Source organism: Callospermophilus lateralis, chromosome 18 (assembly GCF_048772815.1).
Source record: "Callospermophilus lateralis isolate mCalLat2 chromosome 18, mCalLat2.hap1, whole genome shotgun sequence".
NCBI lineage: Eukaryota > Metazoa > Chordata > Mammalia > Rodentia > Sciuridae > Callospermophilus > Callospermophilus lateralis.
Genome location: NC_135322.1, coordinates 8,476,811 through 8,499,734, shown reverse-complemented (window position 1 = coordinate 8,499,734; position 22,924 = coordinate 8,476,811). Strand labels below are relative to the sequence as shown.

The 22,924-nt window shown below is 42.2% G+C and overlaps 1 protein-coding gene across 2 annotated transcripts; it reads left to right on the top strand.

Moving 5' to 3' along the window:
* The first annotated feature begins 10,578 nt into the window (after positions 1-10,578).
* Positions 10,579-20,367, top strand: LOC143383783 (sulfotransferase 2A1-like). 2 transcript variants are annotated; one of them, XM_076838704.1, is made up of 6 exons: positions 10,579-10,714; positions 11,769-11,977; positions 13,480-13,606; positions 16,292-16,386; positions 18,052-18,229; positions 20,255-20,367. In XM_076838704.1, exons 1-6 carry the CDS (start codon positions 10,579-10,581, stop codon positions 20,365-20,367), a joined length of 858 nt encoding a protein of 285 aa, XP_076694819.1. The 2 variants fall into 2 exon arrangements, with proteins under 2 accessions (XP_076694819.1, XP_076694818.1); XM_076838703.1 differs by having other exon boundaries at positions 16,292-16,476.
* The last annotated feature ends 2,557 nt before the right edge of the window (positions 20,368-22,924 follow it).

Here is a 22,924-nt window from a genome sequence, read left to right as displayed (position 1 = left end):
TTATGTTTTGGACACATTAGCAGTACATTTATGGGGCAGAGATATTTTAAGCAGTTTAGGATTATTATTTATTAGTAACCCCAGATTCTATCAGTTCGTTTGAGGAACTTAATCAAGGATTGACTCCTAGGGAAATTGAGGGAAACTTACAGGGTGAGTACCTACCTATGACCCAATCTCCTTGACAGAGATTATTTAATGAACCCAACCAAAATTTTTCATGGGGGCCCTGACCTTTTCCCTGACCCCTAAAACAGCAAAAATATTAATTGGCTCACAGAAGAGCCAATCTGGGTTAGTCAGTGGCCCCTAACAGGGGAAAAAATTAAAATAGCCCACATGTTAGTAGAGGAACAGCTTCAAGCTGGTCATTTAGAGCCTAAGCTCAGCCCTTGGAACACACCCATCTTTGTAATTAAGAAAAAATCTGGTAATTGGAGATTATTACAAGACCTGAGAGCTATTAATCGGGTCATAGAGCTCATGGGAGCATTACAATCTGGGATTCCTTCTCCCACAGCTATCCCTTTAGATTATAATTTGATAGTAGTAGATCTAAAAGATTGTTTTGTCTCTATACCTCTGCACCCAGATAACTGTAAAAGTTTGCCTTTAGTGTCCCAGCCATTTATTTTAAAGAACCATTAAAAGATATTGCTGGAAAGTGCTGCCTCAGGGAATGTGTAACAGTCCTTCCCTGTGTCAGAATTTGTGGCACAAACTATCACGCCTGTGAGGGAAAAATTCCCTAATGCGTATATTATTCATTTTATGGATGACATACTTTTAGCTCATGCTAATTCAGATGTACTTTTAAAAAGTTTTGCCCAATTAGAGACTTCACTCACAGCAATGGGTTTGTGCATTGCACCTTAAAAGTTGCAAAAGACATCTCCTTTTCAAGATCTAGGTCATGTGATCGAAGGACATACAATCTATCCTCAAAACTTACAAATAATAGTCAAGGAGCTGCACACCCTTAATGATTTTCAAAAGGTTTTAGGAGATATTAATTGGCTGAGGCCATCTATAAAGCCAACTACTTCAGATTTGAGTCCTTTATTCCAGATATTACAGGAAGATCCTTCTCCAACTTCTCGTCAGCTCACAGCAGAAGCAAGAACGGCTTTAAGGAAAGTTGAAATTGTTATTAAAAATGCTCAGTTTACGAGAATTAACCCACAAGAGCCTATATATTTATTGATATTTCCAACTGCTCACGCTCCTACAGGGGTGATACGGCAAACATTGGGAGTTATTGAGTGAATTCATTTAGCCCACTCTGCTCAAAAGTCATTAACTCCTTTTCATGAGTTTGTTGCTGAATTAGTGATAAAGGGCAAAACAAGAGTTTTACAGCTCATTGGATCAGAACCTAATATTATAATCATTCCATTTTCTGTTCAATAATAATTGGCTGTTTCAAAATTCCAATTCTTGGCAAGTAGCTTTTGCTAATTTTTCTGGTCAGATAAAGAGTCATTATCCTCGTGATAAAATTATTCAATTTGCATTGGTAAAGCCATTCATATTTCCAAAGATTTTATGTGCAAAACCAATATGGCACACTAACAGTTTTCATTGATAGCTCAAGCTCAGGTAAAGCAGGTTTTTAATAGTCATGCTCATACAGAGATAATACAAACCTCATATGCTTCTGCCCAAGGAGAAGAACAATAAGCTCTCATTTGTGCTTTAAGTTATTTTACAAATGAGTCCATCAATATTTATTCTGACAGCTTATGTGCAGTTGGAGTTACAAAAAATATTGAAACTTAGATATTTCAGTTATTGGATATACGTCATCAAAAGAGTTATTCAGTTTGTTTCATATTCTACAAAGGACGGTGCAAATGTGAAAGCACCCATATATTATAGGTCACATATGGGCTCACACTAATCCTCCAGGGCCTCTAAATTCAGGTAATAAAAAATTAATAAATTGGTTGCTGTTTGTAAGCAAATGTCTTCGTATGACTGTGCACAAGCTTTGCATTCTTTACATCATCAAAATGCTTCTAGCTTACATAAAATACTTAATATTGCTAGAGAGCAAGCTTGTCAATTGTATGTCACTGCCCCCCCCCATGTGTTAGACACACTCCATCTTTACCATATGGTGTAAATCCCCATGGATTAAAACCAAATCAGTTATGGCAAATGATGTAACTCACATTCCTCAATTTGGTAAACAATGTTATGTTCATGTAATTATTGATACTTATTCTAGGTTTATCTTTGCTATAGACCATGCAAAAGAAAATACTCAGCATATTATTTCTCATCGTCTAGCTGCCTTTGCAGTATTAGGATGTCCTTTACAGATTAATACTGATAATGCACTGGCTTATGTTAGCTCTACTTTTCAACAATTTTGCCAAGAGTTTCATATCGACCATATAAAAGGAATTCCTTATAACCCCCAGGTCAAGCCATTGTGGAACAAGCTCATTTATCTATTAAGCTATAATTACAAAAACTGAAAGGGGGAGATAGAACTAGGATTCCCCCAAACAACCTCAATCATGCTGTTTATTTTAAATTTTTTAAATTGTGACTCGGAAGGTCACACTGCAGTTGAGCGACACATGTCCTCCACAGCCACAGGCCCTTTAGGCTGAGTTTGGTGGAAGGACCTACAGACTGGTCAGTGGAGAGGACCAGACCCAGGGATTATGGGGGGCAGAGGTCATGCTTGGATTTTCCCAGAAGGTGCTTTTCATCCTATTTGGGTACCTGAACGCGCCATCAGGCATGGAGGACACAGAACCAAGATTCAAATGACTGAAGATGGACCTAGAGAAGCCTTCCCTCAAAAAGAAGAAATCTCGAAGTAACTAACTGTATCACCAGATATAATAGAGGGAAAGGAATGCTGATACGTCATCAGCTCTCTTTTGTCTTATTGCTAGCTGATATTTCAGAGCCATGGTATGCTGATGCTGGTTTTCAAGTTTTACAATAAATACACACCCAGCTAGCGAGACCAAAACAAGCTCTTGGACTTGTTGTAGTGGGAGTTGTTGCCTTAGTTTCCTTTATGGTTTCAATGGTCACAGTTTCAGTGGCCACATCTCAAAATATTCAACATGCAAATTTTCTTAATAATTTGGCTCAGGATTCTTCCAAGGCTCTTCATAACCAAATAAATATTGATGAAAGGATCGAGACTAAGCTAAATGCCTTAGAGGCTGCTGCCATAAATATTGGTAATGAACTTTCAGCTTTGAAATTCAAGGAAAGACTTAACTGTTACGCTAGCTATAGGTGTGTTACTGCTGCCAAATACAATGCTTCCCAATGGGATTGGGAAAAGGTTAAAAATCATTTATTGGGTATTCAGCAAAATAATAATAACACCTTGGATTTTTTTTTTTTGAGCTCTATCATCATATTCAAGATATACAAAAAAAGTAAGATTGATTTTTCGGATCCTACTTCTTTAGCTGATCAAATACATAAATAATTGAATGACGTCAACCCGGGAAACATTCTTAAACATTCTACCTGGTATATCCTTGTATTGTTCTCTTTGCTACTAATTCTCTTTTGTAATTGTAGGATGGTGAGCCTTCAAAGCAAGGATTCTGGGACTCGAAATAGTGACCCATCACCTGCTTTTCAAAGAAAGAAAAGGGAATATGTGGGAAGCCACTCTGAATGATTTGTGTTTCCGTCCCAGGACGGAGAGGCTTTAATGGTCCTACATCTCTTAGTGACTTGGACATGGCCCTGGTCCTAGAAGTTTGAGGACACGTCTTCAGATGTAGGTGTTACCCTACAGCCCTTGGGTGGAATTACACTCACATGTCCCTTGTAACTCCACCCCCTCCTTACCTTTTTTGGATGGAATAGTCTAAGAATGAGGGTCCTCCCAATAAAAGCCCACTTCTGAACATGCTGGCTCTCTCTCTCACCAGCCTCTTGTGACTATCTCTCATTCTCCCATTTGGGGACCTTGAGGCCAAGAGTGGAGGAGCCATCCTGAAGCTTGTTTGAAGGTAAAGTGTGTATCTATGTTTATTTGGTGTCCCTGGAAATTCACTGAATGGACTTAAGTTCAGCTGCCCCCACAGGCTGGGGGCAACAGTAGCCAGTGACTTTACCACTGAATTCAGGCTAGGCTAATCTGTGGAATGGTCCATATCCTTGCGCTCACGTGAGGTCTGGCTACATCAACCTTATCTAATGTCTGAGAAACTCAGGTCTCACGCAACCTACCAATGAGCAGACACCCAGCAAGATCTGCAGGGATTATCTAGGCCTCTGGAAGGGCAAAAAACATTGATTAAACGTTAGGCACTGACCTTGGTCTTGGAAGTGAATAAAGACTTGGGGAAGAGATGGAAAGGGAGGTGAGAATCCAGGAGCTGTGGGCCCTCCCTGTCATTCAAAAATTTGTAAACCATATTTGTCTCTAACATTGGTGAGTGTTCCCAGATGGGCAAAGATCAAATCCCCTTGGGATTTGCTTTAGAGTGAATCAGACAGAGAATTTTAATCAGCATGTAGTTTCCTAGATAAGGAAGAAAAAGTGATGGTCACTCATTTGAACCTTACTTTTGAACAAAAAATTATGACAAAATATAAAACACAAGATTTACCATTATACCCATGTCAGCTTACATTTGGGTGGTGCTAAGTTGTGATGAGCACGTTCATATTTTTGCTCAGTCAATGTCCAGAACCTTTTCCTGTTAAAAAACTGAAATTCTCTGCTTATTAACAATAAATCCTATTCATTCCTTCATTCAGTCCCTGAAACTCTCCATGGAGCTTTCTATTTCTATGACCTTGACAACACTAGGTATTCTGCACAAATGAAATCATATACTATTTAGACTTTTGTGCCCAACAGACTGCATTTGGCATGATGTCCTCAAGATTGATCTATGTTGCAGAAGGTGTCAGACTATTTTTTTTTGTTAAGGCTGAATCATACTCCATTGTATCAACATGCCACAGTTTGTTTATGCATCATCAGTCAATGGATTTGAGGTTGCTTCCACTATTTGGCTCTTTGCTGAGATGCTTTTAATATGTTCCCATTTCCCTTGACTCTCCAGTCCCATGCCCCTTCCAATGACATTGGCCTCAAACTTTCCCAGTTTGCAATGCTCCTGCCCCAAGTCCCTCTCCTGTAGAGGCATGATCCATGTCCTTTCAGTCCCTTGAATTTTCCAGGCTCATTTCTGATTCCCAGCCATTGTCTTTCCTGCTCTACAGTACACCTCTCCACCATGTGAACTCCCATTCAGACTTTTCATTTCCATTGAGTTGGTATTTCCCTAGGAGATCTTCACTCTTCCACCGCTTTCTCCCATCCCACCATAAAAATGCCTGAATCTGCAAACCCCATTTTTTGGCACTACTGTTTCATGTAGAATATTTGATAATCAGGAGGAAAAACCCTTTTCACTTTTCCTGTTAATTCCTGGAAGTATTAATAGATGAAGCACTTGTTTATTAAACAAGGGGCTGTTGACACTGAGTGTAAATCTGATATAGCCAGAGGCTGTTGTGTGCCTCTTGGGTAGAAAGACCAACAATTGGGGCTTGAGTATTATTCTGGCTGAAAGAAGAGTGGAATTGAATTAGGCAAAGTTGCAGGGGATACCTGTGTTCTGGACAGACAGAATACTATGTACATCAAGACAAAAAAACCTACCATTTTTTTAAAAGGGGAAACTTTCATGAGTTTTGTTTTATTTTAAGCATTGCCAAGTAATTCTAGAGAGTTACGGCATTCACAGTGACCCTGTCATGTCCACTAATAACGCAGGGCTGACATGTTTCTACAGCATTCTGAACACTTCATACATGTCAACCATTACATCATCCACCAATCCCATGAGCTGAATGAGGAGTTCATGAACTCCACACACTCAACAGAGTAAAATGGTGAACTTTGTTCTAATTTAATAGTGCACTATGGTTATACATTATAGTTGGGTTCACTTTGACACAGTCATACATGCATGGGATATAATTTGCTCCACTTCAGTCCCCAGTGACTGTGATTTTTCTACCCTACTTTTCCCTCATTAACTGCTGTTATTTATTTATTTAACTGCTAGTATTTATTTATTTATGCTTCATAGATATGCATTAAGGAGGAGTCCAGTGTGGTCTATTTATATTGCACACAGCATAAATTTGTTAATTTCTTCTGCATTTCCTTACCTTTCCCACCCATCTCCCTACTCCCTGGGTCTCCTTCTAGTCCTCTGAGCTTACCTCTATCTTTATGATATCAGAACCCCCACCTGGTTTTCCCTCTTACCTTACTCTAGATTCTGGATATAAGCAACAACGTCTACCTGTATGCTTTCTGAGCCTGGTTTGTTTAAGTAAGCATGATGTTCACCAATTCCATAGTTTTACTGCCAAATGCCATAATTTTGTTCTTCCTTATAAATTAGTAACTGTCCACTGTGTATATACACCATGATTTTTAATCCATGTACCTATTGATGGGTAGCTGTGCTATTTCCACATCTTTGTTCTTGTGAGTTATGCTATAATATTCATTGATGTGGCTGCATCACTATAGTATTTGACTTTAGAGATGTGTAAATACCAAGGAGTGGGATAGCTGGGTCACATGGGGTTTTTATTTGAAGCTTTTGTGGGTAACCCATGCCAATTTCCAGAGTGTTTGTACTAATTTGCATGTCCACCATGGATGAGTGTCCCCTTCCCCCCACATCCTCCCCAGCACGTATTATTTGTGTTCTTGATGATTGTATTTCTGACTGGAGTGAAAGGAAATCTCTATGTAGTTTTGATTTGCATTTCTGTGATAACTAGGAATGTTGTTGAACATTTTTTCATGTATTTCTTGGCCATTTGTATTTCTTCTTCTGAGAAGTATGTGTTCAGTTCTCCTGGTAAAATTGTCAATTTGCTGGAATAAGTTCATGTGTCAGGATTGTGTTGACCCTTTGATATGAAGTTCCTTTGAAGCTCATTATTGCCTAAACTTGTCCCCATTTGTGACCCATGTTCAAGCTCTCTGCTTGATTACACAGTGTTGCCAGATTCCATAGACTCAACTTTAGTCCATGCCCTGGCTGTGCATGTATTGCTATTTATTATGCTGATTTGAATTCTTTTGAATAAGTACCAAGGAGTGTTAGAGTTGGGTCACGTGGTGGCTCTGTTCCTAGTCCTTGAAGAACTTTCATTTGACATTTATTAATTGGAGTATTTGGTAATTTGCAAATAAGTTTTTTTTTAGTTCTTTTTACATTCTGTCAGAAGAGTTACTAGCAAAGTTTTCTTCCCATTCCTTGCATCTTTCTTCACAGACTTGCTTCCATTGCTCTGCAGAACTGGTTTAATTTGGTGTCTTTCTATTTGTTGATTCATTGTTTTATTTCCTAAATTTTAGGAGTCTTATTGAGGAAGTCAGTGCCGGGAACTATACATCAGAGAATTGACCCTATGTCTTCTTATAACAGTTATAATGTTTCTGGTCTGATTCTAGGTCTTTGACCCACTTTGTGTTGACTTTTATATTAAGATGAAGTACAGAGATCTACTTCGTCGATTTCTTGTAAAATCTCCATGGGTGACATGTTTGGACCACCCTAGCAGAGGGACTAGACAGGAAGGACTTTTTGTAGCAGTACAGTCAGAGCCTCCTGTGCCACCAGGGATAACTGCAGACCATACACAGCAGGCACGCGAGGGCACTGGGGATAACAGTGACCAGTGCAGCACTGACTCAGGGTCACCCAGCATTTCCATATAGAGAACATGAACTTGGTTACCACTGGGAACAAGCATACTGCAGCAGAGAGCTGGACTGGGGTCACCCAGGGATCACTGTAGTCCAGTGGATGCTGGACTCTGCTGTCCCTCAGACATAACACTGGTCCACGACAGGACATGGACAGAAGTTCTGTACTGAGCCTGGACTCTGGTGACACTGTGGGATCCAGCAGACAGCATGAACTTGGGTCACACCTGGTGACAAATGTAGGCAGAGGGTGCTTCAGAGGAACTATATGTAAGTGTCATCACACTCTTGACACATGGACGCTTTCCAATAAAGTAGCCATTTTACCAAAACTGCTAAATGGACACTTCTCAGAAGAAGAAATACAAATGGCCAACAAATATATGAAAAAAATGTTCAACATCCTTAGCAATCAGGGAAATGCAAATCAAAACGACATTGAGATTTCATCTCACTCCATCAGAATAACAATCATCAAGAACACAAATAATGAGTGCCATGGAGGATAGGGGGAAAGGGTACACTCAAACATGTGGGTGGAACTGCAAATTAGCACAGCCACTCTGGAAAGTCCTAGGGAGATTCTTCAAAAGACTAATGGAACCCCAAGGTGACCCAGCAATCCCACGCCTTGGTATTTACCCCTCTCTAAAGTCAGAATACTAGAGTGACGCTGCTGCATCAGTGTGGATAACGGCATCACTCACAAGAGCCATGTTTTGGAAGTAGCCCAGGAACACATCAACAGGCGAATGGATTAAGAAAATAGGGCATTATATGCACAGAGGAGAATTAGTAAGTCATGACAAAGAATGAAATTGTGGACTTTGCTGGTAAGTGGATGTAACTGGAGATTGTCCTGCTAAGTGAAATAAGCCAGACTCAGAAAGTTTAAGGTTAAATGTCTTGCTCATATGCAGAAGATAGAGCAAAGTAAGGGGGAACTCTGGGGTGGGGGCTTTGATATCATAAAGATAGAGGGAAGGTGAGTGGAGAAGAAGAAATAGACTGAGGGGGTAGGGAGGGATGGGAGGGCAAGCAAGTGCAGAATGAAATGGATAAAATTATGCCATGAGCCTGTATAAATATACCACAGTGGGTTCACCTTCATGCATATTGATAACGCATGAATACATAAATAAATACTAGTAGGTAGAGGAGGAAAAGTGGGGACGGAGGGCATAGTCACTGGGCACAGAATGGGAGTGAGTTAAATTCCATGTCTGTATGGTTATGTTAAAATGAACCCCACTGCAATGTTGAACCCCAGTGCACTAATTAGAGCTTAAGAAAGTTAAGCATTTTACACTGTTGGATGGGTGGATTCAGGACTGCCTCATTCATTCAATAGGCTTGGTGGGATGATGTAACGGGTCACAGGTATTAAATGTTCAGAATGCCACAGAGACATGTCAGCCCTCCATTACTGTTGGACATTCACAGTGTCACAGGGTCACTGGGAACGTGACATATTTCTCTAAAATTATCTGACAATTCGAAGAATAAAACAAAATTCATAAAATGGTTTCCCCTTTTTAAAAAGGTAGATCTTGTGGCTGGGCTTGTGATGCCGTGGTAGAGCACTTGTCTAATATGTGTAAGGCCTGGGTTGAATCCTGAGCACCACACAAAAGAAATACATAAGTAAAAGAAAAGGTTTAAATATAAATCATTAAATTAAAAAAAGTTAGGTCCTTTTCTTCATGTGCATATTATTCTGTCAGAGAACAGGTACCCCTCTGCAATTTTGCCTAATTGGATCCACTTTTCCTTCAGCCAGAATGCTACTCATGCCCAGTTGTTGGTCATTCTCCCCAAGATACACTCAGCAGTCTGTGGCCACCTGAGATTTAGGGTCAGTATCAACGGCTCCTAGTGTCATACACAAGTGCTCGGTCTATTGATACACCCAAGAATTAACAGGAAAAGTGGCAATGTTTTGTTCCTGGTTATCATACATTCTACATGAAACACTGTTGCCTTCAATGTGGGGCTTACATTCATTAGACGGTTTCCATTTTAGCTGACAGAAGACCATGGGGACTGACAAAGATGTAGGTGCATCCTGAAGCATTCCTGGAATCAGTAGGTGGCTATTTATGGGCCCCCTGGATGGGCGTGTTGCTTGGCCATGTGGAGCTGTTGGACCCGAGTCTCCTGGGCACTGAGAGTGCTCCACCAAGGATGAGGCAGAGCTTTGACCGACACTTTATGTGGTAGATATGAAGATTCTCTCATCTCAGCCCCTAAATCCTGACAGCATGCAGCCCACTCCCACAGGTTAATCAGAAGGGAATGGAGGCCTGGACCCTGGAGACCAGTGACAGTCCACCTCATATCTGCTGACTCTGAAGCAGGTTCCTGCCCTTTAGCCTGAGAGTCTTCAGTCCACTGTCCTTCTGTCTGCTTCCAGGCTATTATTTATACACTGCATCAGTCGGTTGCATGTAAAACATTCTACTTTGAAAACGCTTCAAATGCAAATAAATGAGAAAGAGTGGCTTTCTCAGGTCTCAGGGATTCATCAGTGGGATTATTTTGCAGCACTTGCCACGGCGTCCTGTCGTGAGATCATGTTGAGCATGTTGAGGTCACAGGGCTCATGTTCTCTGAATGAGTCCAAAATTGATCAATACAGTGAAACTTTAAACCACCAGTTACAATTTGTTTTTATAACAGTTAATTTGACCAAAAAAAAGTTAATGATTCTTTTGAATCATTACTTTTTTTTTTTGCTTTTGTTGAACTAAGACTAGGTTTAAAGTCCAATCTCACTATCTCCCACAAGGTCCAATGCTGTGAACCTCAGCACCGGGCACAGAGAGATCATCACCATGACAGATGGCTACCTGTGGTTTGAAGGGTTACCTTTCCCCCGTGTTGGTTGGAGCTGTGAAGGCCTAAAAGAAGCATGTAGTAAATTTGTGATAAAGGACGAAGATACAGTAATGGTGTCATACCCCAAGTCAGGTAAGGAAACTGGAAAGGAACTGTCCAGGAGAAAGGCGAGGGCTGTGTTCCTCACCTGCTCAGCAGATGGAGTTCGTGACCTCTACGGCCAGTGAGCCCTGCTTGGGGGAGGAAGGGACAGTGCCCAGGCCACCTCCATTCAGACTAGGACACAGTGACATAGTGCTCAGCAGGGGTCAGCTAGGCTACTGCAGGAAGACACAGGAGTGAATCCTAATGTCATCCAGGCATCTGTGTGGTGGCCTGGGAGGGGGCTGGCAGAGAATGACCAGTGGGCACTTAAGGGTGAAATACCAGCTCCATAGAAATGAAAGAGGGAGTGGGAGGCCACGGGGTGAAGAGGGGGGTTTTAGAGCAGGAGGGTCAGCATGGACAACGGCTGGGAATCAGAGGAGCCTGAGAAATTCAAGGGACTGAAAGGACATGCATCATAAATCTATGTGGTGGGCCTGGGGGCAGGGGCATTTCATCAGGGCGAGGATTGAGGCCAGTGTCCTTGGAAGGGGCACTGTGCTGGGAAGTCAAGGGAAAGGGGAACATATAAAACTGATCTCAGCAAACAGCCAAGAGGTGGAGCAACTTAAAAATCCTTTCATAGATGAATGCATAACAAAATGTGGCATGTTAATACAATGGAATACGATTCACCTTCACAAGGAATGTCTGACACCCTCTATAACACAGATCAATCTAGAGGGTCTTATGCTAAATGCAGTATGTTGGGCACAACAGGACAAATACTATAGGATTCCATTGGTGCAAAATACCTAGTGTAGTCAACTTCATAGAAACAAAAAGCCCAATGGTGGGTTTCAGGGTCAAAAATATGGAGTTTTAAATAGGGAAATGTTGTTAAGGAGCATGGTTTTTCACCATGAAAGGTTTCTCAACATTGATTGAGCAAAATGAGGAATGTGCTTAACAATGTTAAGCACCACTCACAGCGTACTTAAAATGGGTATGAGGTAAAGTTTATGTTATGCATTTCATCATTATGTGTTTCTTCACAAGCCAGGTTGATATGAGTAACTATCACTTTTCCTTCCTTATCTAGGATCCCACTGGGTGATTGAAATTCTCTGTCTGATTCACTCCAAAGGGGATACCAAGTGGATTCAATCTGTGCCCATCTGGGAACGTGCACCTTGGTTAGAGACAGATGTGGGCTATAAAATGTTAATGGACAGAGAGGGCCCACGGCTCCTGGCCTCTCACCTCCCCTTCCATCTCTTCCCCAAGTCTTTATTCACTTCCAAGGCCAAGGTCAGTGCCTAATGTTTGATCAATGACTTTTTACCTTCCATGTGTCTAGATAACCCCTGCAGATCTTGCTGGGAGTCTGCTTATTGGTAAATTGGGTGAGAAATAACATTCTCAGATATGAGGTGTGGTTGACGTGGCCACAACAAGACCACACTGAGGGCCAGAATGTGGACCATAACACAGATTACCTTGCCAGATTCAGGAAAGTCACAGGCTAATGCCAGAATCTTAGAAAACCACTCTCCTGTGCAAGCTGAATTTATAATCTACACTGGATTATCCCAGCCTTGCAGCTCTTTAAGACGTCAGCCTGTATTAAATCAATAAAAGCCTCCTGCCAGGTCGGTGGAAGCAGAGAGGTCAGTGTTGCCCACATGGGGAGCGGAGCACGCACACATTGATAAAGCATGAATCCAGGGGCGGCTCAGGACTGGTGGCCAGCTATGTCTCCAGGGCAGCCCAGGGCATGCCACTGTGTCTTGTGATTAGCAGCCACTGCAGCCTCCCTCTGGCTGACAGAGGATCAGCACAGACCAGGGATATCCCAGATGTGACATGCCACAGAATCTCTTTAGAAACACACCTTTTAAAAGTGTTTGTTGACTTCTGAAGTTTTTCATGGTTTTGTTTAAACAACGTCAAGAAATTTAGAAAAATAATCTCCTGTCTTGGAAATGTCATAAAGTGTCTAACAGTGAGGCTGCCCCAACAGACTCACTTTCATGTCTCCTGTTGGGTTTCTTTAACCCCTGCCTGATTAAACTGAGGTTTAAGGAGGCACAAGACCTCCAATAACAACACCAGGGAAGTTGGTGCAAATACAAAGTCAATTTCTGATGTTCAAGTACAAAATGGTGAGTGTGTGTGTTTGTGTGTGTGTTCACTAATCTTGAACACCAGCCTCTTCCTATGCACATACGTACACAGTTGGGAAACTATCACCCAGACCAGATTAGACTTTTCTAGTATCCAGAGAGTCTTCCCACGCTCTTCCTACCAGTCAGTGCCCCACACCTGAGGAAACCACTCCCTGCACTTCAGCTACAGATGACTTTTGCTTATTCTTGAATTTGTATAAAGGCATTCATGCAATTTAGATGTCACATCTGTGACGTTCCTGGATGGTCTTGAGTGTGAGAATGACTGTGTGTTGCTATGAATCTGAATATACCAGAATTGATTAACCCATTCTGCTGCTGGGGATCATTCTGGGAAAGCACACCCCCCTCCCCACTCACTACTTAGACCTTTCCAGCTGCTTCCCATGTGGAGTCAACTAACATCCCAGAGAGAAGAGACAAGGTCTTCCTCTTCTATTCCTGCACATGAATATGTAATAGGGACGTTAAAGTATTTCATTAATGAATGTTATAATTAATTCATTAAAGGAACCCACTGATGTTTATTAGTAGAGCTTAAGTAATAACTGCCTGGATACAGATCAAGGCGGGAAATGACCAATTGAGGCTGATTTTTCATTCCTCATTTTTCCTTAATTCAAGGTGATATATGTTATGAGAAGTCCCAAAGATGTTCTTGTGTCAGGTTATTATCATCAGACTATGACAAAACTGAATAAGAGCCCAGAGTCACTGGAACAATATTTTCAATGGTTCTTGGAAGGAAACGGTGAGTGTTCTGTGACAGATTTGCTTCCTCTAGTCTCCTGGCCTTTCTCCTACTTTTGTGAAATCCCTTTTGAATTCTCTTTGTGTATCCTTTCCACATGTTAGGAAAACAGACCACCCTTGGCTTTGTGAGTCTGGCTTGTTTCAAATATTATGCTGTTCTCCAACCCACCCATTTTCCTGCAAATGACATAATTTAGTTCTTCTTGATGACTGAGTAAGACCCACCATGTGATGTGACATATTTATTTGTCTGTCCTTCAGTCAGGGGACACCCAGGCTGGTTCCATACCGTAGCTGCTGGGAGTTGGACTGCTACCAACATGGCTGTGCATGTCGCTGTAGTGCACTGACTTTCATTCCTTTGGGTAAATACCATGGAGCTCTGTGACCAGATCATATGGTGGCTCCATTCCTAGTCTTTTGAGGAAACTCCACACTGATTTCCATGGTGGTTGTGCTAATTTCCAATCCCAATAGTGTGTAAGTGCCCCCTTTCACTCCCATGCCTGCCAGCATTTATTATTATTTATTTATTGTGTTCTTGATGATTGCCATTCTAACTGGAGTGAAGTTGTTAAAAATGTTGGAATTTTTTTTTTCATAAAATTTTTGGCCATTTTCTTTCTCCTTTTAGAAATGGTCATTCATTTGCCCACCTACTCATTGGATTACTTGGTTTTTGGTGTTAAGACTTTTGAGTTCTTTATATATTCTGAATGTTAATCCTCTTTCCTCTCTCCTCTGTCTCGATTCCTTTGCTGTTCAGAAGCTTCTTAACTTGATGCCATTCAGCAATTCTCAGTTTCCCTTCCTGAGCATAGAAGTCTCTGGAGGAGAAAGCCTGCACCTGTATGTTGGAATGCACGCGCTGTGTTTTCTGCTAGTCCTTGTAGTGTTTGTGGTCCAATCCTGTGTTTTTTCATCCACTTTGAGTTGAGTTCTGCAGGATTTCGCTCCATTCTTCTGCATGTAGCTATTTAATTTTCCAAGCAGCAATCATTAGACTGGCTGTGTTTTTCTCAGTATGGGCTTCTGGTGTCTTTGTTAAGGGTCAGATGATGCCATTGTGTGGTTGTCTCTGTGTCTTCCATTCTCACCCATGGGTCTATGTGTCTGTCTTTACAGTTACAATTGTTTGTTACTATTTCTCCTTAGTATGATTTGGGACTGGGAAGCATTTAAAACGTGATTAACTTCAGCACTATTCATGTGTGTGTGTGTGTGTGTGTGTGTGTGTGTGTGTGTGTGTTAGTGTGTTGGGGATTAGACCCAGGGCCTTGCCTACGCCAGTCAAGTGCTCTACCACGGAGCCACACACCTGCCCTTCATCATAGTTCAGACTGCTGAGAAAGGCTTTGGATTTTTGTTTGTCATCTAATTGGGGATTGTTTCTTCTATTTCTGTGAAGGATGTCTTTGGTGTTTGATGTGGATTTCATTGAATCTGTAGAATTCTTTGGGTAATATGGCCTTTTTGATTCTGGTCATTTAAGAATATGGAAGGGCTTTTCACCTTCTGGCGTCTTCTTCAGTCCCTGGTTTCTCAGGGTTTCTGTGAGGTCTCCCTCCTCTTTGGGAAAATTATGCTTAGGACTTTTGTGTTGTTGATTATTTGTTTTGATACCAGCCAGGGATTGAAGTCAGGGTCGATCGACCGCTGAGTCATATCCCCCCATTTTCTGATATTTTATATAGAGACGGGGTCTTGCTGAGTTCCTTAGGGCCTCACTAAGTTGCTCAGGCTGATTTTGAACTTGCCAACCTCCTGCCTCAGGCTCCCAAGCTGCTGGGATTACAGGTGGGCACCACCGCACCTGGCTACCTAGGTATTTCTTGGGACCATTGTGAATGAAAAGCATTCCTGATTTCTTCCTCAGCAGATTCACTATTGTTAAGAAGAGTAGTTCTGGAATTTGTTGTGGTGATTTTGTATCCTTCTACTCTGTGGAGTTGGTCATCAATTCTACAAGTGTTTGGGGATTCAAAGTATGGTATCCCATCATCTGCAAACACTGGTAATTTGGCTTCATTCTTTCCAACTCGTATTTTCTTGTCCTTTTCTTTTCTCCTTCTCCTGCCTGCTTTCTCTGACTAGACTTTTAAGAAGTTTATTGAATGGGAGAGGTGACAGTGGACATCCGTGCCTTGTTCTGGATTCAGGAGCAAAGCTTCCAGTTTTTCCCAGGTTAGCATGATGTTGGCTTTGGGCTTGTCACAGATAGCCTTTAGGGTGCTCAGCCAAGTTCTTCTCTCAAGGCAAAATCTATTGATGTGGTAAAATACATTTATGAGTTGGCATAGGATGCACCTACCTCACATCCCCACAATGAAATCAGCACGTTGTGATGTATGATCTTACAGTGTTAATACAACATGTCTTGTGTTTAATCTTAATGTTGAATAGGATTTTCTAATATTTCAATAAGGTTTTCTGTATCTGTGTTCCTGAGGAATATTGGTTTGTTGATTTCCTTACTTGATGTGTCTTTCTCTGGTTTGGGTATCAGTATGATACTGGCTTCATAGAAGGAATTCAGGAATGTTTCCCTCTGTATTTCATTACCTAATTTGAGCAGCATTTATCAATTATACATGAATCAAGGTGTCAGGGTGTGAAGAGTGACATGGACAGTCCAGCTTCTGTTTGGCAGTGTGTAACCTGCACCCATGTGCCTGCCCCACAGTGCCCTATGGATCATGGTTCGAGCACATTCGTGGCTGGATGTCCATGAGAGACAGGGAGAACGTCTTGCTGCTGAGTTATGAAGAGCTGCAGAAGGTGAGCCCCCTTCTCAAGGGTCAGCACCTCGTAGCCCTGATTGCTGCCCCTGACATTCCAGGTCCTCAGGGTCTCCACTCCACCTTCCCTGTCACAGTGCCGCCTCCCAGAGGTCAAGAAGAGTAGTAAACTTTGATCTCCATCGCTCTGCTTCTGCCTGACTCTCTCAAGCTCCAATCTCCTTCTTCACATCTTCAATCTATTACATCTGGCAACATCTAAAGGGCCCTTCCACACCCAGGCAGAGGGCAATGGCTTATGATTGCACCTGTGGCTGCCAAGGTCTCTGCAGGCAGGACCTATGATGCTGACAGAAACCTCGTCATCAGAAGAAACTGGGCAGAAAGCATTGATCCTAGAGTTGTGTCCACCTTTCTGGCTTCTCCTCTTGACTGACAAAGTGACATGAATGTGAGATATAACTTTGTGTAGCTATTCTGAGGGGTCAGGGGCTGAGTAACAGGAAAGTCCTGCAGATGATGCTCAGCCCTGGTGGGCGGGTGCAGGGTACAGCTGGGAACAGCAATGACTTCCAGGGATCTGAAGCACAGGGCGGTGACTGTGGAGAAGAGCAATCAATCATACATTTCAAAATAAGAAACAGAAAAAATTTTGAATGTTCCCAACTAAACATATGATTTATTTCTGGGTTTATACATGTGCCACATTCACAAGTTGGATCATCACACATCAAATAGATTCTGATTCTAACTTCATTTTTCTGATGGTGTAGAAAAATGCCATTCTGAGCAGCACAAAGTTGCACAGTTCTGTGTGTGATTTTTAGAGGTTCAGACATAGCTGTAAGCTTTAAGATTTTTAGAATTTTTTTTTTTCAGAACTCTTAAGCAATGTAAGAAAAAGTAAAAGACTGAAAAGACCTTTAGAGAACAGCTGGCCTGTGAGTGTGTCTTGGGGACAGAGAAGGTGGCACAGGCTCAGGCATCTGCTTACCCTGGAGAAAGGACCCTGGTCACCTTTCTGCCGCTGCTTCCTCTTTTGCTGGTTTCTCAGCATGAGGTCGGTTCTCACCAAGGACCTTGATGCCACCTCCAGCCACCTCAGCCACAAGCTCCCACACGTCCCTGTGATTCTCCACTCAAACCACATGTTTCTTTAAGTTGTTGCCACAGTTGTGCGTCTTCTTGTTATATAGTGACTGGGGATCATGAAAAAAAACGCTACTAATAAAGCCTGATTGTGCCACCGGGAAGGTCGAGGATTCCAAGAAATCCTCCTTATAAAGATCTACTTCCTTGGTGTGATCTCCCAGGAATACACATCAATAATCATGGGTCAAGTTTAGGGAGATATTTTAAAGCCCCATGGTTATTCAATGTCAGTTAAGGATTAGTCTTTGGGGGATTTTTCTCCTTGCTCATGTTGCAAGGACGTTCTCTAGACGTCCAACACCTGCCTTTGGGGTGTCCTGAGCTCAGCCTCCCTGGGAAGACCCTGTTGATCCTCTCGTCACCACATCCTTCACTCCCTCTGCTGGCCCCTTGCTCTTTCTCCCTCCATCCAGCACCCACTTCAGTCTTTTCCCATTTTGAGGTGTCGCCCTCTCCTCTTCCTCCCCCACACCCCTCCTAACACTTCTGTTCCCATTTCCCGTCTCTGCTGTCCTTCCCGTTCAGAGCCTCACTCTTGATTGTTCACACGTAGGACCCAAGAAGCGCCATAGAGAGGATCTGTCAGTTCCTGGGAAAGAAGTTGAGTCCAGAAGAACTGGACTCCGTCCTCAAGAACAGCTCCTTCCAAGTCATGAATCAAAACAAGATGTCCAACTTTGAAATACTGTCTGAAACTTTCACTACTAAGAATTTCAAAATTACTAGAAAAGGTAAAATGCTGCGGTATCACAATGTGTGAGAGCACGTGGAGGGCACTCTGTGTTCCCCGCCCGACACTGAAGGTGACGGAGTTGGGCCTTTTCAGCTTTAACCATTCATGGCCCGGAAAGCCTCTAGTGCCCTTGTGGGAAAACTGTGTTCATGGGACTGGGATGGGCTGCAGGTACCTGGAGAAGGTGGACTCAGTCTTGGGGAGGAGGGGGGTTCTGGAGATGGTGGTATCTGGGCCACTCCACTGGTGTTTGAGCACTGCCCTAAAGAGAGAGAGACACAAAGAAAGACCAAATTGGAGAAGGTGGGGAGTGGGTCATTTGCTCTGAGACATTGTAAGGCCTCTTTTCTTTGAGGAAAGATGAATCATATCTACACATTTGGAATCAGGCCTATTGAAAATATCTGCTCCGAGTAGTGGCAGAACCTGTTTTTCCCAAGTTTATGTGCACCTGGAATAGTAAACCATAGAATCAATATACCAAATCCTTCAAAGGATATTCAATAGGTCAGGATTCCTGCCACAGAGTGCCTGGAGCACAGAGCCATAAAACAGAGGACTGGGCCAGGGAGGTAGACGAGAGCCCATGCCTAGCAGAAGAAATCAATAAAGACTGTTCTACTAATGAAGATACCAATGAAAGTGGGAGTAAGAATGAGTGGTTTTAGGAGAGCCATTACATATTAGAAATTCTGCTACTTGGTATTCATTTAGGTGTATTGTTTATAGGTGTATATTAGTTTAGATGTCATTAAATATTTTATTGATTAATTAGTTTGGGCTGCTAGGTCAAAATTAATTTGTCATATATAATACCGTGACCACATAAATAAAGGGTATGATTTATGTCCATATCTTTAGCTTCCCATCCACCCACTACTCAGTAACCCCTCCAAGGCTTTTTTAAAAATACCTTACCTGGAAAACCAGGTATTATACTAGGATATTACTCATTCTTTATTTATCCTTTCAAACATTTGTTATTGAACATATACCATGTCATTCCATTAAGCACTAATTCTTAGGTAATTTGTAAAAATGATTTCATATCCTGATATCTCAGAAATGCATACCTTATGCACATTCAGAAAGGAAGTACAGGGCTGGGGTGGTGGCTCAGAGGGAGCGCGCTCGTCTAGCATGCCTGAGGCACTGGGTTCCTTCCTCAGCACCACATAAAAATAAAATAAAGATATTGTATCCATCTATAATTAAAAAAATAAATTATTTATAAAAGGATGTATACAGAACGTATCATGTTTGATCTTTGCTATTAACGAGGATGGAGACGTACGCTTCTGAGCTGAGAGCCCCACTGAGTCACTGCACTGGAGTAAACATATGAGTGAGGCCAATGGACAGAGGTGGAGGTGTCTGCTAGGACAGCACTCTGGGGTGAGGAGCAGGGAAGGTAAACACCCTGAGGAGGGGGCACATGGCAAGTCTGAAGCTGAATCAGAAGACTGTGTCATGGAGCCGAGAGAGCAAATGGGCAGACCCAGGGACGGAGTCCCAACCAACAAGGACCCTACACCTAGAGCCTCAAAGCACCAGGGAACTTGGCTGAAGGAGCCTGGACGTCCTGGGAGACTCTGAGCCCCAAGGGACTGGAGCCATGGGTTCTGGGAATGGATCCACGTGGTGCCACGTGCAGAAGAACTTCTCACAGGGATTGGCCAAAAGCAGAGGGACTAGTCGTGACCTGCTCTGATCACACAGCTCAGAAATTCTTTTAGCTTGAGCCAAAGTGCTACAAATAGAAGTGGTCAGCCTTAGTTCCAGTCCAGGTGTTCTGATTTATAGCCAGGATGGCTGCTTGTGGATTCTGTGCAGGGTGGTTTGGAGAGAAGGGCAGTCAGGACCACCTTCCAGACAGGGAGAGGGGAAATGCGCATGGTGGCCAGGCAGGAGAAGGCCTCACCATGTCCCAGGGGTCACTCTGCTGTCTTGACAGAGCAGGGAGGAGGTAGCCGTCTTAAGACCTCTCCCTGGATCTGATCTGCGTCTACTTCATGTTTTCCAGGCATCTGTGGGGACTGGAAGAATCACCTCACAGTGGCCCAAGCTGAAGCCTTGGATGAAGTTTACCAGGAGAAGATGGCAGGTTTCCCCAAAGAGCTGTTCCCATGGGAGTAATGTCCTCCCCAAATTCCAGATTTTACGTGGATACTGACATTGGTCTCCTGTCCTGGGACATGTATACATCTTGATGGTTCTTAAGATAAAACACATTTCTAAAAGGAAGGGGGAAGGAAGGTTAGGTGACATAAAGAGCCAGTGAAATATAAAATGATAGATGAGAAAAAGGAAGTCTAGTCCTCTAGAGAAAGGACAATGGGAGAGGGAGTGTCCTGGCGGGGAAAGTGGGATCATGCACTAAAATTGATTCCCATGCACCAAGGAGTTTTTCCAAATGAACCCAACCTATGTATACGTACAGAGCTGAGACAAAAAATTACAAATGTGCTTCTTCATTCTGGAGTCTTGAATCATATATTCTTCTTTCTCTGATCACTTGCTTGTAAAAATCACTGGGACTTCAATATTCACTCCATCACATCCTAGCCCTTAAAATAGTCTTTGTAGTATTTCAAACACACAGATGCTTACAAACATAATATGAATATTACCCACCATGGTGTCTACTTTTAAATGAAGAAATACAATACAGGAGTAGTTCAGGTTCCTTTTCTGTCACATGTATCACCAGCATTTATGATGATGATGATGTAGAGGAGTATAATTTCCAACCTACATTTGTTTTAATTCCTGGTGTGTGTTACAGCATCAATCAAAAGTGGTATGAATAAAACTTTTAATACTTACATAAATGGTGAATGGTGCAATATATTCATAGACTCTCATTTCTACTCAGCATTTAAGAGATGGTTTTATGTGAGCTGACATGTATAGAGTCGTTCCAAATTAAATTGAGACTTGGGACACAGTTGAGTCTCCTGTTCTGCTGTAAATGACTCTGGATTTGTCCATCACCAATTCTCCCATATTTAAAGCAGTGTCTGGAATCATGAGAAAAATAAAGGTAGGAGGTGTCCTAGGACATACATTTAGTACTGAAATGTTCTGACGTTTAGTCTGGTAACTTATTGGCCTGTTATGGGTGATACCGTATATTTCTCCAATAATCTTGTCATAAAGGTAAAATTTAAATAAACTTTTTTTTGCCACTGCCTGCTTTGAGTTTGGCTGTGAAATTCACTAATTTGGAGGTATGAGCTATATAGTTTTGGTCTCCCCCTATCTTGCTGTAGAAAACAATTCCTATTTGAGGTTATGATGAAAATACTTGCTTTGGGTTTTGTAAATGCATTTGAAGACCATTTTCATAAAATCCCTGACTGTTCCCTTTGTCCTGCAGATGTACAATGTGTAGTGAAAAAACAGAATTGAGAAGCTTGCCATCTCGGCCTTCATGTAGTATCTCTCTTCATTGCTGCCCTAAAACTGTGGGTCCGGTGTCTGTTTAACTCTGCAGCTGAGCATATTCATCATTGCTCAAGTGGCTCATCTGGAACTAAAATGCAAGGCTGATTTCACCTAAATTTACTCAACTTATCTCCTCCCATGAAAGCTGAGTACAGTAAGATAAAGTGAACTAACATAATGTCCCATTCAGGCCTTGGGAGTGGCCCTAGAAGCCTGCAGTCATCAATCCTTCCTGCCCACTCCCACCCCCCACTGTGTGGCCCTTCTGCACACTAGGCTCCCTGTCGTGGCTTTGCTGGTCAGAGCCTCCCACCTTCTTTGGCTTCCTAGCTGTCCAAACCAATCTTTGTCCTTCCCCAAGAACCTGGCCTCAAAACCATGGCCTGTTTGTGAAGTAAATGAATCTGGTTCAGTGACAGGTCTGTTTTCTATTCGTGATGATTTTCCTTCTTTAAGAACTTTCTAATGTTTTTAACTATTTCTGGGCTTTGTGTATTTTCTGTGTCTGTGCCTTTGATGTCCAGGATATGAGAGAGGTTCTCATGGCAGTGTTCACTGTTAACTCAGGCTCCATGCACACCCTGTCACTGTATCCAGGCTCCCGACATGGAGAACTAAGAGATGGCCATGCAGAATGTCTTGTTTATGCAACTTGCCTGCAGGGTTTCCCATGGTGTTCACTGTGGCTAAAATTAACCAAGTGGTAAAACCTTTTCCCTGGTGACATGGATAGGTCAGCACTTTGAGCGGCTTAAAATTTTTAAAAATGAAAAAAGAGCCATGAAATGAAGTGTGATCATAGTTATAGCCTCATCCTGCCCCCTGTCTCTGACTTTATTTATCCCCAATATGAATAATTGGCATCTCAGTGTGGAGAAAAACAACGGTTTCCCAATTACCTCAACTCTGACCCTTTCAAAAGAAAGATATTATTCCAAAACCTACTGAGGTTAGAAACAGGTAAAAACAATAAAAATCATCCTACATGAAGATGAAATTCAAAGGACTTTCATCAGCATCACAATCATCAGTTTCAAAAGAGAATACAAACAAAGTGGAAGAAAAGGAAAACAATGTGGAAAGATATAGACCACTTCAGAAAAGCAGAAATAGACACAGAAATATTGGGAGTTTCCAGGGAAGGATCGGATGTTTTTAATCAAGGGAACACTCATAAAATAAGAGCCTTAAAGTGACATATCTTTAGGGCAAACCAGTCAGTGGAAACTTTTACTCTGAATTGTCA

Excerpts from the sequence above, each read along its gene's own strand:
- LOC143383783 (XM_076838703.1), top strand. The coding sequence starts at position 10,579 with ATGACAGATGGCTACCTGTGGTTTGAAGGGTTACCTTTCCCCCGTGTT. Across the intron at positions 10,715-11,768 it reads GGTGTCATACCCCAAGTCAG|GATCCCACTGGGTGATTGAA; the intron begins GTAAGGAAACTG and ends TTCCTTATCTAG. Across the intron at positions 11,978-13,479 it reads TATTCACTTCCAAGGCCAAG|GTGATATATGTTATGAGAAG; the intron begins GTCAGTGCCTAA and ends CCTTAATTCAAG.